The sequence below is a fragment of the Euprymna scolopes genome, chromosome 17 (genome assembly GCF_053919585.1).
Source record: "Euprymna scolopes isolate OS-2025 chromosome 17, ASM5391958v1, whole genome shotgun sequence".
Taxonomy (NCBI): domain Eukaryota; kingdom Metazoa; phylum Mollusca; class Cephalopoda; order Sepiida; family Sepiolidae; genus Euprymna; species Euprymna scolopes.
Window position 1 is genome coordinate 94756009 of NC_136498.1, and position 27270 is coordinate 94783278.

Sequence of the window (27270 nt, forward strand, 5' to 3'; positions counted from 1 at the left end):
ATATATACATACATATATAATATATATGCATCAATATATAATACATATATAATATATATGCATCAATATATATATATATACATATATAATATATATGCATCAATATATATATATATACACATATATAATATATATGCATCAATATATATATATATATATATATATATACACATATATAATATATATGCATCAATATATATATATCCATATATAATATATATGCATCAATATATATATATATCCATATATAATATATATGCATCAATATATATATATATCCATATATAATATATATATCCATATATAATATATATGCATCAATATATATATACATATATAATATATATGCATCAATATATATATATCCATATATAATATATATGCATCAATATATATATATATACATATATAATATATATGCATCAATATATATATATATATACATATATAATATATATGCATCAATATATATATACATATATAATATATATGCATCAATATATATATACATATATTATATATATATGCATCAATATATATATATATATATATATATATATATACATATAATATATATATATATATACATATATAATATATATATGCATCAATATATATATACATATATAATATATATGCATCAATATATATATACATATATAATATATATGCATCAATATATATATACATATATGATATATATGCATCAATATATATATACATATAATATATATATATATATACATATATAATATATATGTATCAATATATATATACATATATAATGTATATGTGTAAATATATATATACATATATAATATATATATGTATCAATATATATATACATATATAATGTATATGTGTAAATATATATATATACATATATAATATATATATGTATCAATATATATATATATATATATATATATATATATATATATATATATATATATATATATATAACAAGCAAAAGTACCCGTCGTTGACTGGGTTCAAAAATAGCCTACAGAAAATGGACTCTGATTTATGAAAGTATAATAGGTTATGAAAAGGAAGGGTTGTAAAGAGATAGCTTCGAATTTGGGGGGTATCAAAACCAAAGCAAAATATGATGAAAGTAAAAATAAAATAGATAAAACCCATAATTTATTATACCATACCTGTTCACACTGAAACACTTATCACAATATTCTGTGGATCTATATTAGAAAACCTTGTTAAACTTTGTGACATATTTCCATTCTATGGAGGTCAGGTTCGAACGAACACCCCATAATTTTATTATACCATATTTCTTCAAACTGAAACATAATTATCAAAGTATACTTACACAGATAGATATGAAAATTCTTCATTAAAGTTTGTGCCTATTTCCATTCTATGGAGGCTAGGCGCGAACGCAGACAACACAATTTTATTATACCATCCCTATTTAAGTTAAAACATACTTATCAAAATATTCTCACGTACATCTATATTAAAAACACTTGTAAACGTTTTTGTTTTTCATTTTTAAATTTTTTATTTCCATACTTTGTGGACCAGGGGCGTACGCAGACCCCACAATTTTAATGAATCATCATTATGCCAGATCAAACATACCCATTCCTGTGTCTCGATACATCTATCATTATATGTGATCAGTTTTCTATAATAGTCAACCATATAGGAGCCTATTTGTGACCAGACACACACATAACTCTTCAGCTTTATATTATAGATATATGTATCAATATATACATATATATCAATATATATATATATATATATATATATATATATACATATATATACATATATATATATATATACATATAGGTATGTATATATATGTATATATGTATCAATATATATATATATATAATGTAAATCGAAAAACACTTTCCTGCAATCGACCCCTTACACAAAATTTTCAATAAAATACCCTAAAGTTATCCTACAGCTGCTGCAAAAATTTAGAGATGATAATTAAATCACATAATAACAAAATATTAAATAAAAACAATGTAAACAACAACAAAATAAACAATAAAAAAAGTAGACACCATGACCAAAATAAAACTAACTCAAAAGACACATATATAAATAAAAATAAAAATACAAATAACAAACAAGATAAATGCAACTGTAGATACCGCACACTTTGCCCACTTCAAAATAAATGTCTAACCAAAAGCATAGTTTACCAGGCCACAATATTTGAAAACCCGAATAACAGGAAATATTATGTAAGTATGACATCCTTAGATTTCAAAACTCGATATTATGACCACAAAAGTAGATTCAACAATAAAAAACACCGTATTAAAACAACGCTAGCAAACAAATACTGGGAACTCAAGGAAAGCGGACGTTCGCCGGTAGTCAAAAGAAAAATAGTAAGACAAGGAAACACCTGTAGAGACCTAGACGACCCATGTAGATTATGCCTTCATGAAAAATTTGCTATCCTGTACTTTAAAGAACCCAACATCTATTAAACTGTAGGAGAGAAATAGCGAACAACTGTGTTCACAGGATAAAATTTACTCTAGAATAGAGATACAAAATAACTTTAAAACTAACAAACACAATAGAAAATAAACAAATAAATAAATAAAATAAATAAACATGCATAGACATAAAATATCACACACATATATGTATAAATATATATGTATATATATATATGTATAATTATGTAAATATATATATATGTGTGTGTGTGTGTGTATATATATATATAAGTATATATAAACTAACATAAAAAAAAACTGACCTAGATTTAAAACCGGTCAAGACACTAGATATCCAAGCTAAATAGAGCATACACAAAGAATCAGGTCAACCAGAGGTCAAATGCATCTTTGTTTTATAAGTGAATGTTCATTGGTTGATAGAAACGGCGCAGTGGATAGTAGAAAGCTGATATGCTAACTAAAATCTCAATAGAAGGTGCATATATAAAAACGACGGACATAAGCCTGAAGAATCCTAGAGTGGATGAAACGTTGAATATTCAGTGTAGCTTAATCGTGATATATATTTCATAAATTACTATATGTATATATATATATGTATGTATATATATATACATATACATATATATATTCATATAAATATATATGTATATATATTCATATACATATTCATATACATATATATGTATATATATTCATATACATATATATATACACATATGTATGTTTATATATATATGTATATATATGCATGTGTATATATATGTATATATATGCATATATACATATGTATATATATGTATATATATGTGTATATATACATATGTATATACATGTATATATATATACATATGTATATACATGTATATATATATATACACACACATGTATATATATATATACATATGTATATACATGTATATATATACACACATATGTATATACATGTATATATATATACATATGTATATACATGTATATATATATATATACATATGTATATACATGTATATATATATATACATATGTATATACATGTATATATATATACATATGTATATACATGTATATATATATATACATATGTATATACATGTATATATATATACATATGTATATACATGTATATATATAGGTATATATATACATATGTATATACATGTATATATATATAGGTATATATATACATATGTATATACATGTATATATATAGGTATATATATACATATGTATATACATGTATATATATAGGTATATATATACATATGTATATACATGTATATATATAGGTATATATATACATATGTATATACATGCATATATATATAAGTATATATATACATGTATATATATATATAAGTATATATATACATATGTATATACATGTATATATATATAGGTATATATATACATATGTATATACATGTATATATATATATATATATAGGTATATGTATACATATGTATATACATGTATATATATATATAGGTATATGTATATACATGTATATATATATATAGGTATATATATATACATATGTATATACATGTATATATATATAGGTATATATATACATATGTATATGCATGTATATATATATAGGTATATATATATATATACATATGTATGTGCATGTATATATATATAGGTATATATATATATATATATACATATGTATGTGCATGTATATATATAGGTATATATATATACATATGTATATATAGGTATGTATATACAGGGTGTTTCAAAAGTCTTGGGAACATTACAACATATTTAAAATCATTATGTTCCCAAAACGTTTGAAACACCCTGTATATATACATATGCATATATATGTATATAAATATGTGCATATATATGTATATAAATATGTGAGTATATATACATATACATATGTGTATATATATATGTATATATGCATATGTATGTGTGTATAAATATATATATATATATGTGTGTGTGTGTGTGTGTATATAAATATATATATATATATATGTGTGTGTGTGTGTATATATATATATATATATATATATGTATATATATATAGGTATATGTGAGTATATATATATATATAATATAAAGCTGAATGCGTGTGTGTGTGTGTGGTCATGAATAGGCTCCTATTTACAAGTGTTTTTGATATAGATGTACATGAGAATACTTTGATGAATATGTTTTAACTTAAATAGGGATGGTATAATAAAATTGTGGGGTCTGTGTTCACGCCTAGCCTCCATAGAATGGAAATAGGCACAAACTATAGTAAAGACTTTTCATATATATCTGCATAAGCATACTTTGATAATTATGTTTCAGTTTGAAGAAATATGGTATAATAAAATTATGGGGTGTTCGTTCGAACCTGACTTCCATAGAATGGAAATATGTCACAAAGTTTAACAAGGTTTTTTTTATATAGATCCACAGAATATTGTGATAAATGTTTCAGTGTGAACAGGTATGGTATAATAAATTATGGGGTTTATCTATTTTATTTTTACTTTCATCATATTTTGCTTTGGTTTTGATACCCCCAAATTCGAAGCTATCTCTTTACAACCCTTCCTTTTCATAACCTATCATACTTTCATAAATCAGAGTCCATTTTCTGGAGGCTGGTTTTTAACCTAGTCAACGACGAGTACTTTTTCTAGTGTGTATATATATATATATATATATATATATATATATATATATATATATATATATATATAAGCAGGGTTACATCCGGTTTTGGCTTGGGCGTAGCATACACTTTAATGTTTAATTTTAATTTTTCCAGATTTCGTACATATTATTAAAGACTCTAGATTTTACAAGTAAAAAGGTATTTAGGTGCCATCAGCTAGAGTCGAAACCAAAACTAGCATTTATAGATCAAGAAAGTGGGGATGTCAAGTAACCTCTCGCCCTTAAGAGGGGCACTTTGTTCAGCATCTGGCAGGCTGATTGTCAAGAATTGATTCTTGACTAGTATTTTCTACCCAAGTCTTGAAGCAACCAGAGCAGCAAGGAAACACATGAAAGCACATTAAAAAAAAGTATTGTTATCAGTGAATGTTTTGTTGCTAGGATATTCATAAAAATGATAGATGATTCCCCATGGGATCGAGGTATTTACTGCGTTAATAGAGTACTATATTAATGTTAAAGCTATTTAAGGATGTTTCTACTATTATTAAAATCGTCTTTTTATGTTTTTTTTTGTTTTTCTTTTTGATGAGTAGAGCTTTTAATATGCACAGTTTTTGTTTGTTAGTAGTACGTTCTATAACCGAGGTGTTATTTACTAAAACTTTTAGAAATTGGGAGAAGGGACAAGCATATTAGTTCGTAAGGTGTTACACGGTAGTGCAGGTATCAAATATGTGCATAGTTAATCTCCATGAAAAGATATATTTACACACACACACACACACACACTCGTGGAAGTCTAAGAGATAAAGAAAAAAAATGATAGCTATGCAGAAAATATTTCATGTAGCCTTATTTTGATTTATATATAATTTTTTAAATCTATCAAAACTAAATCTATTCAGATGATGGGTGTTCACTGTTAAACAATACACAAGATAGCAGTAGCCAAAGGAGAAATAAACAGGTTCTCTGTTGATGTTCTGTGTATTGTTCCTAGGGCTATCTTCACAATTGCTCTAACAATCTCCTAAACTTAAAAGAAAGCAAGCAAATAAACAACAAAAAAACTAAGATGATGAATTTTTCAATCCACATCTTTGGTACCTTGTAGAGTGTTTTTCAATAATACATAATTATGGAGCCTTATAGATACAGGCGTGCCTCCCCTTGTCCCCTTGCCCTCTGTCTAACTGGCCGTTTGCTGTACAAACATGAAAGGCCGTGAGGGAAAAACGTCCACATTGAAGATGTATATAACGCAGCAGGGGGTCCACCCACAAAAAAGCCTGGGAGGTTCTTTAACTGCAAAGTATGTTTATGGTAGGTATTAGATTAAGTGAAACATGGCGTCTAAAAAAGGGGGACACAGTGTTTTGAAATAGGTTTTCTTTGAAGTGAATCTTTCTCATCTGGACTCGACTGGACCATTGCTAAAAATATAGCATGTCATGACGCATTCGCCTTTTTTTTATTTTGAATACTGTACAATTTGATAGATCCTTATTACTTAGTCATAATGTCCGTGAGCTCAGCACAAAACAGTTCCTAAACATCTTTGATCGCTTGATAGAACTCAATAGTGTTTAATTCCGAGAATCCCAAATTGTAATCAGTAAACAGGAATTGGATACACATGTGCATATGTTTTTCAGTTGCCGATGGTTTTTCTTTCACTTCGTCTTAACATAAAGACTGATCAGAAAATAGAAAAAAAAAAAAAGACCAGAGTTAAGGTTGGTTAGGGTTGATTTTTCATCATGAATCAGAATTGAACAAAGATCTCCAATCAATGCAGATCTGTTGTCTTTTGTTAACGATGACGACTGGTCTTGAATTTTTTTCAAAACATTCAAATGCTTTCCGTAAAGTGACAGTCTGCATGATATCTACCGTCTCGTCTCGGCTCACCTACTTGCAACAGTCTCTCAGAAGAATAACACTAATTTTCAGAAAGAAAAATCTATTTTTGTTTGTAAAGATATGTATGCTGAGTTCAACATTGCATATAGAACCCCTCACAGTTTTATCAGTAAGAAATAACTTTTTTTTTGTTTTTAATTCATTCATATTTATATAAAATTAGATATATGTATCTATATTATATTTCTCTTAGTCTCTCTGTCCGTTCTACTTTTTGTCAGAAACTACCAGGCCGAGCTAAGTGAAATTTTGTATGAACCTTTGTTATGATTAGGTGCAGTGGACTAAGTATTATGGTATCCACACCATGCACAAGTACAGATTAATAGGGGTTTGCGAGACCTGTGGAAATTCCACAGTGTACTATTTCATATGTAATATATTGATGTTGAGATTCTTTGGATGTTCAGCGTAAATGGAGACACCTTGATATTATTGTAGCTCTTTCGTTAAAACTGCAAAAGTATTTCTCTAATCTAACAGGGACGCCTGGCATAGCCCGGTTGTAAAATATGCTTAAATATGATATTATAATTTATACAGATTCCGCATATGTTATTATAGAGTTACTTTTCTATTGGTTCTTATATATTATAAAGTTGTGATTTCAAAAATATAACAAATATATCCATGTGGCTTGGGTGCATTAGCTTGAATCGAAACTGAAACCAACACTTATGAAGAAAAAATATATATAACTTCAGTTCCTTCAGCTATAATTGAAACCGAAACCAAAACTTAAAAAGAATTCTTGGTAAAATTATTTATTGCAAAAAATAAAAATTCATAATAATTAAACAGCAATCACTCAGAAGAAAAAAGATGTAAGTGTGACACAAAATAACACACACACACACACACACACACACACACACACACAATCGTATTAATATATATATTAATATTAATATTTAATATAAAAGTGAGCACAAATTTAGCCATATTTAGCCATCAATTTGGCATAAAGTATTCATTTTGGGGAAACATCAGATATTTTATAATTCATATGCAAAACTAGAAAAATAAATGACTATGATAGAAACATTGGTACAGGTGTAGTATCTTTCCACTTTCAAAAAATCCTTTAAAATTACAACTACTATAAGTTTTCGAGGGTGCTGAAAACGAAAATAATATTTTAAATTCCAGGAAACCAGTAGTTTCCAAGATAAGAAAAAAAATTATAGTTTAAAAAAGTGGGGGATCACTTTTCTATATTAACATAAAATAAACACCCACTTTATAGTCATCTTTCTTTCTTTGGGGGGGGGGAGAGGTGTCTGTTATTTTTTTTAGGCATAGTATTTATTTGCTAATTGTGGCCTGGTAGACCAACACAAAACCTACCTTAAAAATCTTGTTTTCTATAGGTTTTTAGGTGTGCTGAAAACGAATAGCGCATTTTAATTTTCCACAAATAAGTATTTTCCTGGTATTAAAGAAAGTAATTCTTTATTTTATAAGATAAGTGGTAGCCATTGTTGTGCATGCAAGCATGTGCATATACTTAATACCTAGAAAAATACTTATTTGCGGAAAATTTAAATGCGATATTCGTTTTCAGCACACCTGAAAACCAAAAGAAAACAAGTTTTTTAATATAGGTTTTGTGCAGGCCACAATAAATACCACCCCTAAAAAAATAACAGACCCCCCTCGCCAAAATAAAGGTACCATAAAGTGGGTGTTTTTTGTACGTTAAATTAATATAGAAAAGTGATCCCCACTTTTTGAAATTGTAATTTCTTCATATCTTGGAAACAACTCATTTCTTGGAATTTTAAATACTATTTTTGTTTTCAGCACCCTCGAAAGCCATAAGATTGTACTTTTAAAGGACTTTTTGGAGATGGAAAGATACTGCACCTTTACTGAAACATTTTATAGCTGTAAAAAACTGCCAAAAATAGGCTCTGGATGATGGATGATGGATGATCCCCTTAATGTGCGACTTTAAGGGCAAATGGCACATAACCCACTTCACAATTCAGGTCATTAACTTTTCCAACGAGCCTTCATTTGTTAAATTCTGATCAATAGTCGCTGAGATTTGGAACTTATAAAATTGCCAAAAAAGTAGTATATCTATACAGTAGAACCCCGGGATACGGTATTAAAAATGAGTAACAAAATGCAGTACAGTATATAATAAACATATATATAATCAAATAACATTATAAATAACATTGTAAGGTGGGGCAAATACCATAAACAGGGGCCAGAAAAACATTGTATTCCACATCATAACTTGAAAAAAAAAAAAAAAAAAAAAACGTAGCCTAGGGCCACCGTATCCCGGGGTTCTCAAGCAAGCAAGAAAAGATGGCTGGATGGTTTACGGAGTTTTGTAATCTAATATCTAAATCTCACTATGTGTGTGTGTGTGTGTGTCTGTCGCCGTTTTTTTAATTGTATCTCCTAGACGGATGGTCGTTTGACGGCATGCTGTAGCTCAAAAGATTGCATATAGGATGCAGAATTTTATTAGGGGTGTTTAATTGATTAAAACAATTGCAAAGGTATTCAAAAAAGGGGTTCAAACTTGAAAGAAATGACAACTTAACGAGCATAGCGACAATGGTGTCGTTTGCATATGCGCATGATCTGTAACAGAGGTTTATTTATTTATTAAATTTACCAGATTTTTAACGCAGTTGTTTCTTTGGTGCTACGTGTAGCGTCATCGATTACTAACACCAATATTGCGGGTTCAAGCTCAACCATTTCTTTATTTTTTTTTGTTACATTCCGATATTCTGGACTTTTAAATGTTACGTAATAATTATAAAAGAACACTTTTATATAAAAAACACGGAAAAATGTTTTTGCTGTATATAACGAAAATGTCATATTCCAAATATATAGGATGTATTATATATCAGCTTATTTGTTACATTCCAATAATCACGTAAATAGACCTAGTAATGGAATTTTGTATTGAATTCATTCCTGAACTATTTAACCAATCATTATGAATTTTAATTATGTGTATATGTCTGTATATTTGCATGTATTTGATTCACTCTTAAATTAATTAACCGATCATTAATAATTTTAATGATGTGTATATGATTATATATTTCTGTGCATTGGATTCACTCATAAACTAATTAACCTATAATTATTAATTTTATTTATGTTTATATGTCTGTATATTTGTATGTATTGGATTCACTCCTGATTATGTATTTCTATTATTGGATTCACTCCAAAACTAATTAACCAATCATCATGAATTTTAATTATGTGTGCATATTTATATATTTCTACGTATTAGATTAACTCCTAAACTAATTAACCGATCATTATGAATTTTAATTATGTGTATATGATTATATCTTTTTGTGTCTTGGATCAACTCCAAAACTAATTAACTGATCATTATGAATTATATATAATATATATGTTTGTATATGTCTATAGATGTCATATTCCAAAAATCACATACAATGTTCACTTACTTTGTCAATGTATTTATGTGTACAAGGAATTCTATCCAAGTAATAAGACACTTGTACAGTATAGTACTCATATGAAAAACTTATGTAAAATCATCGAGTAGTTTCATCTTTATATTAGAAATAAGATGTTGCACAGTATCCTACCCAAGAAATAAGGTACTTGTGCAGTATAGTACTCACATGAAAAAACAAAGAATATCTTATCTGTGACGTACATAAGTTATTAAAACTGTAAATCCCGTTAAATATTCGAGTAGTATAACTTACATCTAAAAAGTAATGTGCTTCTTCACTATAGCACCGAGATAAAAAACAAAACAAATTCTTACCCCCGATGTACAAAACATTTAGCACAACAGAAAATTTCATAAAAGTATTGAGTTCTTTCATTTATAAATTAGAAAAAGGTACTTGTACAGTATCTTACACAAGAAATAAGGTACTTGTGCAGTATAGTACCCATGTGAAAAACAAAAGAAATTTTAATTGCGACGTACATAAAAGTAATCAAAACCGAAAATCATGTAATATATTCGAGTAGTATGACATTTATATAAGAAATAAGGTGGTTCGTTACTATAGCACTCTGATGTAAAAACAAACTTTCACCTGTGACACACGGAAAAGTTAGCACATCAGAAAATTATGTAAAATTATCGAGTAGTTTCATCTATACCTTAGAAATGACGTACTTGTACATTATCCTACCCAATAAATAAGGTACTTGTGCAGTATAGTACTCATATGAAAAAAACAAAGAAAATCTTTCCTTTGACGTGCATAAAAGTTATTAAAACCAAAAATCATGTAATATATTTAGGTAGTATGACTTTTAAATGAGAAATAAGGTTCTTCTTCACTATAGCACTCTGATGTAAAAACAAAAACTCTTACCTGTGACATACAGAAAAGTTTGCACAACAGAAAATTATGTAAATTATTTTAAATATGTATTGTACATTACCCGCCCTAAGCGAGGAAATTTTTTTTCCATATATGTGCTGTAAATTTACTGTTCTATTATCTCATACATATAATACCCGTCCTAGGATAGGTAAAATATTCTTTTGTTCAAGATGGCAAATGATGAATAGACATAAAAAATTCCTCTATCCTAAGAATAACAGGTATGTTGAAAATTGTTCTTATACGGTGCCGAGCAACGCCGGGTGGCCTTGCCATATATATATATATATATATATATATATATATATATATATATATATATATATATATATATATATATATATATATATATTCTAATGGCAACCAATCCAAAAAAAATCCTAAGCAAAATTCATTTCAAAGCAGCAAAACTAAAGCTGGCTTGCTAGGACATTATATATACAAATGTGGGCAAATTTTGGCATATTTTATTGGTTTGAAAATATAGGTTCTTTTTTACTAACTGTCATTAAGTTTCAACCATAGAATAGTATTAGAATCTTCAAAACGCCTGCAAATTTTCATGCAGTTTCGTCACATAGAATCAAAGATATGAGTATTAAAATATTCAATTTGGTTTGCAGTATATATATATATATATATATATATATATATATATATATATATATATATATATATGGTGGGCCAAAATAAGGGTCCTATTTTTAAAAATTCATAAATTCATGTAAGTTTTAAGAAGTGTTTTTCGGCCAAAATTTGTTTTGTTTATTTCAAAAAAATCTCGGAAGGGTCAGTCTACACACACATAAAGTTTGGTGAGTTTAACTTTTATCTTGTGGAAGTTATTCAAATTTAAAGATAGGACCCTTATTTTGGCCCACCCTGTATATATATATATATATATATATATATATATATATATATATATATATATATTGCTTGCTTGAATGATATTTTGGAAGAGATAATCGGGTGAATCCATCTTTTAAAAAAAGAATGAAAAGTGAATTTTTATTTCATATATATATATATATATATATATATATATATATATATATATATATATATACACACACACACACACTTGTATGGGCATGACTCAGAGGCTAAGGAATGAGGGTGGAGAGTTGTATGTTTTGGTTTGCATTCTAGCTGGTGGCACCCAAGTAATAAGTTATAAAAATATATATGGCAATTAAGCTACACAGAATATTCCACGTTTCATCCATGCTAGGATTTGTCAGGCTTATGCAAAAAGTTGTGGTTGTCTTGCGTTTTTATATAGGCACATTCTATTGAGTTTTTAGTTAGCCAATCAGCTACCTAGTTTCCACCCTCCCTTTCTAATCAGCCAATGGGCAGGGACTTACAGGACAAAGGCTTGGTAGCTGATTGGCTAACTGAAAACTCAATAGAATGTGCGTATATAAAAATGCAAGACAACCACAACTCTTTGCATAAGTTTGACAAATCTATAAATATATTTTTATAACTTACTAACTAGCTATACCTTTGTATTGAGCACTGTTGAAGTAAATACTTAAAGTTTGCGCATAAAATTATACTTTTGTATATTAAGTTATGTGATTAAATGAAGTAGTTTATATATATATATATATATATATATATATATATATATATATATTGACGGATTTTATTGTTGCTATTTCTTCTGATGAGTTAAGGGCATAATTGATTGATATAATAATTAAGTGATTGATTTTGAGCTATGAAACCGATACTGTCAAGAATTGTAAATGTCAACATAATTAAAGGAATATACTATAAGACATCATGAAATTTGGAATATAGATTTTTGTCATTTATTCACTATATATATGCATATATAGTTTTGATCTCACTACCATATATTAGGTTCAATATAATAATCAATAGAGAATTGTCTCTATAATAATAAATACGTAATCTGCTTTAATTAAAATATCATATTTAAGTGTATCTTAGAACCATTCAATGCTGAGCAGATTGCTCATTCTATATTTTTCTTAGTCTGTCTATTTGATAGTTCCACTTTTTATCGGAGAATATTGGGTGAATCTAGCTAAAATTTTCTATCAATCTGTCTTATATAATAAGGTGCAGTGAAGTAAGTATTATGGTATCCATTCAATGCACTGTTAGGGATTAATAAGTATTAGTCACCACAATACCACATTTATTCTTGAAGTTTCCTAGAAAATTACTGAAGTGAAATGAGTGAAATTTTGTATCCACCTTTGTTGTGCTAAGGTGCAGTGAACTGAGTATTATGGTATCTGTTCGATGTATAGTTAGAGATCAATAGAGATTAGTATTTAATGAAAAAATAAGCACAAATTTAACCATATTCAACCATAAATTTTGCATAAAGAACTCATTCTAAATCAAACTGGGCTATAATTTTTGTTATTTATGACAACAGCATGTCCGAACCTAGAGATGTTCGAAACCAGGACCCTAGAGTCTGAAACTGGGAGCTATACCATTGATTTGTTGCTGGAATGTAGCACGTTTTTATAAATGTGATTTATTTGTTAATTTTTGTTTGTGATACATCTAAACAAAATAAGCAGAAATTTACTGTGTTTCACTAACTTTGTATTGTCAAAGGAAATTCAAAACAATAGTAAAATATCGATTCGGTTTTGTTTGAAAATATTTCTCTGTTCTATAATCACGCCTTTTTTATTATGGTCAATATCGATGATAAAGTGAACTTATTTTTTGATTTATACGCAATAATTACAAAAAAAAAAAAGATCAGAATCTAGCAGTTTTTAAATTACAACTGAACGCTGGCCCTTGTTTATAAAGAAAAAAGATCAGAATAAAAAATATATAGGAGCGGCCATTAGAATTTTAGACATTTAAGGCTACTAGAAACATAGCAGTAAGGCCACATCGGAACTTAGTTGTAGTAATCAGATTATTTTAACTAATCCTATTCGTAATTTAAGAAAAATAAATAGAAAAATATATTTCATTTAAACACCTATATTTTTATCTATTAGCTTAAATAAATCGACTGATGTAGATTATTTGTATTTATTATATAAGCTGCTTTTTCTTTTAAACAATGCCTTCAAATTACCAATCTGCCGGATGTAATAAGTATTTGTTTAATAAATTAAAGCAAACTATGTGCTTTTATTGCAAAGATCATGAAATAACATTAATAATTACAAATTAACTAGTCATAATCTGATTGGTCCACTTAAAAACTATTAAGGTTCCAACTAACTTAATCTTTATCTATATACCTATAAAGCTGAGTGTTTTTCCTCACTCTGACATGGATATTAACAACCTACTTTTTTTATTTAAAAATATTAAAATTAACCTTTTAATATACTCAGTGTTAGATATACTTCATGAAGATTAACTAATTTGCATATTCCTTTGAAAAACGAGCATTCATTAATTAATAATTTTATGGTCTCTTATTATTGATTTCATTTTATTAATTACGCTTAATTCATTTTATGTATAGTTTCTACATCATGCATAATTACGTAGAATTTAGGATAAAAACGTTTTTGTACTCTGACATGTTTATGCATATATATATATATATATATATATATATATATATATATTAGTGGTTTGGCAAAGCCACAGAAGAAAAAAACCGAAGCAGCAAAACTGAACATTATTTTTGCACTAATATATAAACGGCTATATGTCTGTCTGTCTCAACATTTTCAAACTCTGTCTCCTTCAAAACTAAAAGTCAGAGCAGTGCTAGGGGCCTCAAATGATTATATTTTTTTTTTTACGAGTCGTTCTTTTATGGGTCTTTAGCCGGTTTAAATTGTTTTTAGGAGGTAAAAAATTGGTCCAAATTGAAAAAAACGTTAAAATGTTTGGACATTCATCTTAGTTTATTTTAATTTTTAATCAGTTTATATGCATGTTGGTACAGTAGTAACGTTACCAGCTTTGAATGTTACAATTTAGGTTTCGATTCTAGTTAATGGCACCTATATACATTTTTTTTTTTTTTTACTTTTGAAATCATGACTCTACAATAATATATACAAAATCTAGAAAAATTAAAATATCATATTTAAGCATATTTTATGCCCGGAAAAAGCCTGCCCCCCCCCGCTAGTATAAAGCCCCCCTCTTGGGTAGAGCACTATCGTAAATTATCTTACTCGCTACTTAATTTAGCTAAAAAAATGCGAAGCTCGCGGTTTGTTTACAAATAAACGTTTGAGCCCTCTACGAGTGGCGGACGGATGTTTATTTAAATAGACATTCGGACAGACTAATTTCGGCCACCGATTCCGTAGTCAGGGGGTAGAGCTGCCGACTGTCATCACGACGGTTCTAGGTTCGATCCTCGGCTTGGGATAGGTGTTAGTCTAGCGGCACTGATGTGTTGTGAAACAACGAAACAGGTCTGTATGTCGATGACTAAAAATATATTTTATATATATATATATATATATTAGTTCTATGGATACAATATTCGGATTAAGTATCCCTATGATTTAAGCCTATTTGAAGTCGTGTATTAGTGTTAGGACAGTACTGTTTTCACTAGTAATATAAAGGAGGGAATGATTATATATATATATATATGTGTGTGTGTGTGTGTGTGTGGCTATATATGGATTCATGGGCATTACTTTTAATAAATTCAAGAAAAAAATTTAAGATTAAAAATAAATATTTTACTTTGAATTACTTACCTTCCTGAAGATTGCAATATTTTGATCTTGAGTCCGGCAAATATCTCCGATATAAATTGAATGATAGACAGTCTGTAAAAAAAACAAAAAAACATTTTAGTATATAATCCTGTTTTCCCTTGCTTCTATTTTTATTTTAGTTTGATCAATTTTGAGAAGCCTCATCAATAAACAAAATGAACAAAACATATTAAAAACAAGATTTAAAACATGATTATTTTGCGTCATCATAGATAGATTTTTTTTAATATTTCAAGTATTGTGATAATCTTTTTCAGATTATGCCAGCTGTTTGATTATTGAATACCTGTCATTTTATTAATTAAAAATTCTGACGACATTCTATACTTATTTTAACTGTGAATAATATCAATATGTTATCATGTCGTTTTATTGGACCTGCAGTAAGTTAATGTCATGTTTAAGAGAATGTTAGTCCTAATGTTTCTTGTTTTAATTTTTTGTAATATAAAAAGTCCTGAGAGTAAAATAATTTCTAATTGGCAAAAGTTTTATACATGCATTGGATAGGAAAATATGAAAAGCAGCTAAACAAGTTTATATATATATATTGTCATCCACGTGCAGACTGTTTCGCTGTATCACAGCTCTTCATTGTGGTTAGACTAGCAACTACCTCAAGCCAGGATTAGAACTTGACCACCTCAGCAACAGTCAGTGCTTCTCACTGCTACACTATTTAGCTTTTCCAAAAGTGGGTATGCAAAATTACAATGTTTAAACATTGTCTAGACGCCTAAGCTCTATTTGTTTACACAAAGTGCATTGCTTTGTACGTCAACTGCAGTTTGTGTTTTCGCTCCCCAATATGCTGAACCCAAGATAGGGAGCGTTTATAGTCATCCCCTTACAGACTGTTTTGCTGTATCATAGCTTTTCAGTGCGACTACACTAGTAACTACCTCAAGCCAAAATTGAAACTCGCCTTATATAAATATATATATATATATATATATATATATATATATATATATATATATATATTGCATTTATTTATATTAACATTATTGGCTACATATCTGCATATATATTTCTGCTGCAACTCCATTATGAAGACGCAGCATCTTAGGCCAGATTTTATTTATGAAACTCAAGTTGGATAAAATCATAATATAAGTACATAGATCTATAAACACACACAAACACATATATATATATATATACACACGCACATACATCAGCTTGATTTCTTTTAATTACACAGACAGAGTTTGTAGCATCACAGACAGCCTTTTCTATATCCCATTCCCTGTCACAGATAGTCATGTCCTGATCCATCTCCCAGATCGATAGTATCAGCAAGCTTCATTTCTAGATCTATTCCTGACCACAGTTCCCAAGGATTGTGTAACAAATATTCATAACCCACTCGTTAATGCTGATCACATTGTGATACAGGTAGAAATCACCCTAAATTCTCGACCTCAAGTTCAAGAGCCATTTCTCAAAATGATACGGTACTTTAAGAAAACTGGCTGGGAAGCCATCATCTTTTCACATGAAGTATCTTTCCTATTTCTGTGGAACTGTATGCAAATGAGGATGCTGAATGGTTCAAAGTAGTCATAGAAGCACGTTTCAACACAGAAGTTTTTTTAGCGAACCCTATTCTTCCTAAATGATTCACTTCTACTTGTGTAGCTGCCATCGCTCAAAGACAGTATGTATTCCACAGACATTATCCCAGTACAAATAGGCAAAAGTATACAGAAGCTAAAAATAATTGCAAGAGTGAAATAGCTGCAGCCAAGTGAAGGCATTCCAAAGTTATCAGAAAATGCATTGAATCGCAGAAATTAGGAAGTTGCGATTTCTGGAAAATTTATAACAGTGTAGTAAGTAATTGGCAATCAACAATTACCCCATTATCCAACAACCTTACTGTTGTTTGCTCGACAACCAAAAAGACAAACCTGCTTTGGCGTTTTCCTCCAACTCCACTTTAGACCAAACAAACCAGCTCCTACAAAATTACTCTTTGCAGACAGAAGCCACAATGATCTGAAAATCACCTCTTCCCATATTCGTGATGTCATAGAAAAGCTAGACACCTCAAAAGTGTGTGGTCCTAATCCCATTTCTGCTATACTAAATCCAGGTTGTCCTTGATGGTCATATGTCAAAACAATCTATATATATAAAAGGCAAAATGTGTGTGATCATTTTATGTATGTCTCGCAAAGGCTTTTTTCGCCGACAGTCCCCGGGGGTTACTATCACTTAGAACTGTTTATATACCCCCTAGATAATAATATCTAGGATTTGGAAACGTAATTTATTTACGTCGATTTTTACAAAAGTATTGCTATTTCAGCCCATCTTGTGTTCGTTCAGCTTTTTTGTATAAAACCGAAACTCAAAGCTAAGGCAGCGTTCCTGGCAATCGCACCGGGGAACGCCCAGAAGCAATCAGCTTTGATCAATGTGAGGCCAAACTCCTTACATCAGACAATTGCTATTTAATCTGGACAATGGGGAGCTGGTTTCCCCCTCCCCAACATCTTGGAGGAAAAAACAGTCAAAGTTGGGTAAACAAACCCAAAAGCTGCCCTGCAGCAAAAATTAACTCTGCAACTTCTATTTGACCTCATTAATGAGGTCAAATAGAAGTAGCAGAGTTAACTTTTATTGCGGACACGTGTCAATTCTGTTTTTAATACTTAAATAAATAAATTCAAACGCGTTTCAGCTACTCCTTGTTGCTGGCCGAGCGGGTAATGTGTCAGGTTTTTTGCACACTTTATCTAAAGGTTGTGAGTTCGAATCGTGGTGTGAGATGTCTTTTTTTTCCGATTTTTAAAGGTTTAATATTGAAACTTAAGCTATTTTTTACGTTCTATGTTTTTTTTGTTTTTATTTTTCAGATTTTTTTAAAGAAGTTTTAACGTTCGTTTTTCTGTTTTTTCCCCATCACATTCACGTTTTCTTTTTTTTGTTTTTGTTTTTCTGATTTTAAGAAATTTTAACATCGTTCGTTTGCCTTACGTTAAGTTTTTTTTTTTTTCAAGTTTTTAAGTTTTAACATTTTTTTATATACTATTTAAACAGGGTGATCACTTCGCTTATTCTTTTGTTTTGATTTACCCCCACCCCCACCCCCCGGTCGAGCATACATCCCTTTACACACCCGGGCAACGCCGGGTACCCCCGCTAGTCTATATATATAAAAGCGAAAATGTGTGTGTCTGTGTGTTTGTATGTCCGCTAAAAACTTTCGACAGACAGAACAAAAATTCACAAATTTGTGAAGCCGATTCCGGATATGGCTAAAACATTTTACGATCTCCAAATTAGATTAATGCATATATATTGTTGGTTTACTATGAAAGTTTACTAAGCCAGTTTCATTCAGGAATTATGTGATGGTTGTAGTGGGGAGGAGAAAGAAGCATGATTATTTTCATTTTGAGTTCTCTTTTGGGGTTGTTTTGGAGAGAGTAATGTCTGTTTTGGGGTTATAAAGCAATATCCCACAATGTCATATTCCAAAAAATATAGAATATCTGTGGAATCATATTCCAGAAAAGACATAATTTCTCTTACTATTATGTTGTTGGTATGTGGGAGGGAATAACTACATTAATATTGAAATTCGTGGTAAAGGAAAAGTTGCCTAATCACAATCCGTGTCAATGCATTTCTATACTTACTTGGAAAACCTGCTCAGTTATGTTCCAGAAATGATATCATTTCACTTTAAAATATGGCATTGGTAGTCGGGAGGAATAGAACACAGTAATGTGGAATTTTGTAGTGAAGCAAGGATTGCCTAATCACTAAACTTAACACATTTGTTATTTGTTTGTAAAACCTACTGAGTAATCTTCAGAAAATCAAGTATTTTTCAAAAAAATTTGGTGTCGGTAGTGGGGAATTAAAATGAAACAGAGTAATGTGGAATTTGATAATGAAACAAGGGTTGTCTAATCACTAACTGTGTCAGTGTATTTATGCATTAATTAAAAAATCCTACGGAGACATTGTTAAAAAATGTCATAATTTTTTTTACAATTTTAGTGCCAATAGTGACGAAAGAAAAAACCCAGTAATATTAAAATTTATGATGAAGCAATGGTTGCCTAATTCTTAACCAAGATGATGTATTTATGTACTAATTTGGAAAGTCTAATGATCTACTTTCTAAAAATTGTTTCAGTTTTCTTAAAATTATGGTAGCCTTGATGGTAAGAAAAATTATTTAACATGTTATACAATACTTGTCGATAGTATGTGAAATTGTTTCATGTATGTATTTTAATTACCCGTCCGAGGGTAGGTAAAATTATTTTAAATATGTGTTGTATATTACCCATCCCCGCAAAGGAAACATTATTTCATATATATGGTATAAATTACTTATCCTAGATAAGGTACAATTATTTGATACGTGTAATACCTGTCCTAGGGTAGGTAAAATATTCTTTTGCTCGAAAAAGCTAATGATACATAGACATTAAAAATTCCTCTCTCCGAAGAATAACAAATATATTAAAAATCAGCTTCAATTTTCTCATTGTTTTTACGGTCCCGAGCAACGCCGGGTAGCCCCGCTAGTATGATATAAATGCAAGTGTGCCATAGGGGTCGATCCTTGGACCATTATTATTCCTGATATTCATAAAAGACCTACTTGATAAAACTGTTTCTGAGATGGGTATAGAGTATCATCAGCAAATGCTGATGATACTCTATAACAGATTTGACAGGAAAACAAATGAACACACATCTAAGAAAATGGCTAAAACCTTAGAGGAAGACCTCACGTCCATAATGGAATGGGACCATAAATGAATGGTAATATTTAATGCTGTGAAGCTTCTTTCCTTTTAGAATTACAAGAAACCTTCAAAACTATTGATTTCCATGGTTAATGATAATACCTGAAAGTACTTCATTAAAACTCCTCAACTTAACATTTACAGGAAACATGAATTGAAAGAAGTACAGTGAGGTCATTGCCAAGGCTGCTGCAAAGAAGGTGGGCTCTCTCTACTATGCCAGAACGTTACTTGAGAGTATTCTGTACCTCTACAAAGCCATTATTCGTACATGCATGGAGTATTGTTGCCACATCTGGGCTGGAAGCATCTGCTAATAGTCTCGCTTTCTTAAATATGATTCAAAAAGAGTCGCCAACCTAATAGATTCCGCATTAGTAATCCCAACTTAATAGGTCTCATACGATAATGGTAATAGTGGAAATGGGATTACTCTTTCCATTGTCTCTTCTTCAAAGTCTCTCAAATCTCAACTAGTGATACGAAAGAAAGGAAGGAAGGAACAAGCGAACATACTACTATTAGAATAATAAAAATAATATCTCACGTCTGTCCAAGTAAACTGTGAAAAAACAAAAATTAATTTTGTTGATCAATGTTGATGGTCCTATATTCACCCTGAAAATCAATCAAACTAATCAAGTATCAATATTTGATCAGAATCTTGTTTGCTTATGATGATTAGAGAAAGAGAGGATTATTATCATAATGAAGTCACGAATGAACACATTCACCTTGATGTGCCGTACACTAAGATGCCTCTCATACCTCAACGCTTTACATTCTATATCAATCTCAAGAGACTAACAAATAGGCTTTTTGTGTACAAACTAATGTCAATAAGAAAAGCCTTTGATTTTAAACTTAATTACTAATCTAATACTAACATTCTAGGATACTAAAAACTATAAAACAGATTATTATTATTTATTATTATGACAAATATGACTAACACATAAAGGATCTGATGTTTTTATTTGGGAGTCACGGCTTAGCAAGGTCTAGAGCGTACTCTCGTACAATGATTAGACATCACAGTGACGATCGGTAATGGTGGAAATGGGATAATATTTAATTATTTAAGAAGATGGTTCAACAAGGAACTTGCTTACACTACACTTGAAAACAACCATGTTTTAGTCAGCTGGGAAGCAGCCCTGCAGTATTGTGTTTTACTCATGGAATTTTCGTTTAGTTTTAGGCATAGATACTGAGTAAGGAAAATTGTTGACAAAGGTTGCAGCTAGATGAGTGTTTGTTGCAAACGTTTAATATGGAAAGCGGGGTGAAGCTCAGTTGAGCACTTGTCATGAAAATAATGATAGAGCAGAGATAGACTCGCAACGTTTTTTTCCGTGAGAAAAAGGTAATAAGGGTGAGACTTAAACAATTTTGAAAATTTTGAAAATTTTGAGGTTTTTTATTTGATTTATGAATTTGTGACATTGTAATTGCTGTTTTCTATACTACTATCATCGACAAAAAATATATCCACAGATGTTTGATTTAGATTTGAATAACACACGTAATCATTTCCGCTTCTACATAAACATTCCTTTTTTTTATCTGATATGAACGATTTAATATTTGTAAGTACCTAATCTTTTACATAAGTAATTTGGAAACTGAATGTGCTTACAGGTATAAAATGGCGGTAGTGAAAATTATTATAAATCGAGACAAACCCAACTCATCTACTTACAAAATATTTTATATGGCACTTGCTGACATTAAACAAACCTTAAATAATAATAACATCCCAAACCACATCGTCCATCAACAAATTAAACACTCCTAAGCCATCATAACAAAAAACAACAATAATAATAATAATAATAATAATAATAATAATAATTTGTTCTACTGTAACCAGATGCATCATAAGTTCAAGAAAATATAATAAAAAATGTCGTATATATACACATTTTCTCCATAGAAAAAAACTGTAAACTATGTTTTATCATGAATATCTCGTATTATAAAAAATCCAAAACAGTTAATTTAATATGTAATTAATATGTAATTAAATATGTAATAAACCCGATAACAGTTAATTTAATATGTAATAACCTGACATCTGATAATTCCCAACTGCACTAACATGCAGAAGTTCAAGTGTAACGTGAACCGACATCTTGCTGCCGAACTCCCCACATAGTACCCCTGTAGCGTATGTCCCTGATAGTAGCCCCCTACATCAAAGTGGCAATGTGCCTTGTTTGGGTTGAAAATATAATAAAAAAATTTAAAAAATTTACTAAAAATTAGTAACACTTTTTTTTTTTTTCGATTTTCTTATGATTCTGTTCAAGCTGAGAATGGAGACATTCACCCGCTATCTTACACATTGCAACCGAGAGATCTTTTTAAGATTCTAACCGTCCCTTTAAGTGCAATTGTTTGAATCTCTCTTGTACTTGGTTCACCGGGTATATTTGCCAAGTAGTTTTTGAAATTATTCTTCCTTAGTCCAGTTGCTTTTATAATTATTGGAATGATAGAGATCTTCCTAAGATTCCAGTTTCTTTTCATGTCATGCAATCATGCATCAGACCTTGGTATATCGTTATCTTTTCCTCCTCAGCCATGTTTCATCCAGTAAACACAAAAATTGTTTCACCCAGTGAGCACAAAAATTGTTCCTGATACATACCTCATTTGTTAATCAAATTACCTCAATGCAGAAGGATTTCTCATTCACAGAAAGACTCCAGAACTAATGGTTTCAATATTTTCCAATAATTCATCGTTCTTTTGTGGTTATGGTGGTTCAGGAAATTCTTATTTTTATATTAAAAATTTTATGCTTGTATATCATCAGTCCATTTCATTTTTTTTAAACTGTTTTCGATACAAAAGTATTGTTCGATTTTTTTTTTCTTTGCTTGAACGTAATTTTTTTATTTGCATTCTTCATTCTGAAAACAAAAGAATTACAACGCCACTAATTTACGAAACTAACATAGTAAATATATTTTCCTTGTTACTGCTCTGAAATAACACACATAAATTTTATTAGTTTCTAGTTCACATGTACATGAAAAAACAAAGTTTCAAGTAAATTTTCTACTGAGGAGAAGGTGCCCACGTACATGCAACCACAAAAAAAAAAAAAAAACTTAGTAATTCAATTAGTTAACTAGTTAGCATTGTTTTATATCTCATCATGCTATGCTGAGAAACGGGTTTTAATAGCTTAGAATAATTTGTAAATATCACCATGTTTTGGCCCATCTTTCTCTATGTCCTTCTTCTGGCAGTATGCAGATACAATAAGCGTGTGTATATATATATATATATATATATATATATATATATATATATAGAGAGAGAGAGAGAGAGAGAGAGAGATACATCACCATACAGTACTGTTTCATTGTATTACAACTCATCAATGCGGCTAAACCAGCACCTTCGCCCAGCTGGAGATTGAACTTACAACCATCGCTTCCATAGTCGGCAGTTCTAACCTCCAGCCCATGGGATCGGTGCTCACAAATGACCTCAAAATGTCAATAGACACTCGCCCACCGCTTTTACAGTACTTGAGCTGCTTGTTTTTATTTACAAACAAAAAATATATATATCTTCGTTTGATAAAAATTCAATATGGCATAATGGAAAAATATAAAGGTAACTACAGCTTATCTTCCAATTTTTGGATTTTTACCATGTCAAATCATCTTTGAATTCCTTTTGATGGATTGATTGTTGCTATTTCTTCTGATGAGTTACTAGATTCACTGATTGATATAATAATTAAGTGATTGATTTTGCGCTACAAAACAGATACTGTCAAGAATTATATAAGTCAACTGAATTAAATGAATAAATTATAAGATGGTCAACATCATGAATTTTGGAATATAACTTTTTGTCATTAATTCTCTATATTGCTCTGTAATTACATTGAACTTCTTATATAAGGACGGATATATAATAAGAAAATATATTTCTAAAGAAATATATATATATATATACCAGCAAAATTATAGCTAGTCTACATCATTGAAACATTAGGTTGAAATTTCTGCTGGAAAACCTTAGATATAGTTTGTCAAGAATTTGCTGACTTTTAGGAGGCTTACGTAGACATTAATTGAAAGTTTAAAGTTGAAAGTTTGACGTTCATATCACAAGATAAATGGTTTCACAAAAAAATTCTTCCATATGTGTGTGTGTGTGTGTGTGTGTGTGTGTGTGTGTGTGTGTGTGTGTATTATATATATATATATACACATATATATATATAATGTTATAAGGAGATGTAATATTTTATGTATCAATTTTCAATATTTTAACAGTGCTCAATATGTGAGTAGAGCTCGAACATAAGTTATGAAAATAACTATGCCATTTAAGCTACACAGAATTTTCCATGTTTAACCCCCTTTAAGATATTCCCAGGCTATTGCATTTTAGCCTGAAGATTCCCTACAGAGAGGAAATGTGGAAGATTCTGTGTAGCTTAATCACCATTGCGAAAGAACTGACCTATTAAATTATCGTCCCATTAGCCTCCTCTCTCTTTTCGCCAAAATATTTGAGTTCATATTTAATCAAGCTCTAGTCCACCACCTTACAGTTGCTAAACTTCTGTCCGCCCATCAATATGGATTTAGGCAAGGCCGTTCTACTGCAGATATTCTACTATAATCTCTGAACATATATACCATGTACTGGATAAGGCACATGAGGGAAGGGCTTTTGACAGGGTATGGCAGGATGGTCTTCTCATGAAAATCAGATCCTATGATACTACTGGACGAATACTCAACATAATTAAATCCTTCTTAAATAAGAGAAAAATCCAGTTGTCCTCAATGGCCGTACATCTAAACAATATAATATAAATGCGGGTGTACCTTAGAGGTCAATCCTTCGATCTTTATTATTCCTGATGTCTATAAATGACCTCCCTGATAAAATTGTCTTTGAGATGGGTATATTTCCTGATGACACCATGCTCGATAACAGGCATGAGAGGAAAATGAATGAACACATATATAAGGAAATGGTGGAAATCCTAGGGGAAGACCTTCAGTCTGTAGTAGAATCGGTTCAAAAATGGATGATAACGTTCAATGCTGCCAAGACTAAGCTCGTTTCCTTTAATAATTACAAGAAACCTTCTCAACCATCAATAGCTATGACTAAAGATACATTACCTGAAAGTACTCCTTTCAAACTCCTCAGCTTAACGTTCACAGGGAACATGAACTGGAACAGATACATCGAGAGAATAGTTTTCTTTTTTCTTTATTTTTCTGTTGATTTTCTTGAACTGCTGAACGTTTCTTTTAGTTTAGTTGGTAAATTTTGTATTATGTAACCAAGTGATATTTTTTTGTTAGCCACGTGTATATATAAGAGCTCAAGTTTGAATTATATCGAAAATTTAATCATGTCTATATAAATATTTCTTCTTTTTTCTAATATGAGAGATTTAATATATATGCTAATTGCACCTAATCTTTCATACTGATATCATCTTATTTATAATATCTCTACAATTATTATTGTGAATGCATTTTTATTCGGTACAATAAAATAAAAAAAAAATGTGTCTATTACATTTGCGTAGATCTATTTCTTTCTCTCTAGATATATAATCAACATCCGGTTTCCACTTCAGGATATAATATATGCAACCAAAAACTCAAAATATTATACAAAGAACAACAGCTAAGCTTAACAAAAAAATGAAGATCTTACACCTAGATATACCATCTTACAATCAAATTACTTTTCTGGAATTCAAAACTAGTAAAAAATTTTCAGTAGTATAATATAAAAAATCTTAAAATGTGCTATGGTGCATAAATTTTTAGATGGTGTATGTAGATTATAACTTCATAAAAAAAAATAGAAATCTTCGAGTTTAAATATGTAGAAAATTAGCTGAACTGAAGAAATGGGATAGCTCTAAATTGTGAATGCAGAATAATATTCACTTTGGGGTAGATACCTATATAATTATAACAAAGAAAAAAATGTAACCTACTAAAAAATATACATGTTTTGAAAATGTGAAAAACTAGAAAAGGTTACTAGGCTGATAGGAATAGTAAGTAGATGTAGTGATATATGTCGCATTAAATTACTTAGAAAACAAGAATCGCATAAGCTGGATGAATAATTACTGGGTGAAAGATGAAAATTTGTATATAATTTCCTATTGAATATTTATACATTACTTCTATACAAAAAAAAAAAAAAGAAAATTTATGGTGAAAATAAAAATTAAATAAATTACAATATTTAGAAATCCATAAAATATTCAATCAAAGAATTAAAATAAAATTCTTAATCCGTGAATTTTCCAAAATAATTTCTTTACATCAGATTATAAAACTTAGTAAAAATGTATTATTAGCTAGTATTAATTTA

At 29.5% G+C, this 27270-nt stretch overlaps 1 protein-coding gene across 6 annotated transcripts in view; it reads right to left on the reverse strand.

Annotated features, from left to right (window-relative positions):
* LOC145296850 (mutS protein homolog 5-like) overlaps window positions 1-27270 on the reverse strand; it is a 1881756-nt gene that overhangs the window by 210612 nt on the left and 1643874 nt on the right. For all 6 annotated transcript variants that reach the window (XM_080142982.1, XM_080142983.1, XM_080142984.1 and 3 more), the window contains one exon: window positions 16082-16153. In XM_080142982.1, the coding sequence (XP_079999108.1) occupies window positions 16082-16153 (72 nt within the window). The remainder of the gene's footprint in view (window positions 1-16081; window positions 16154-27270) is intronic.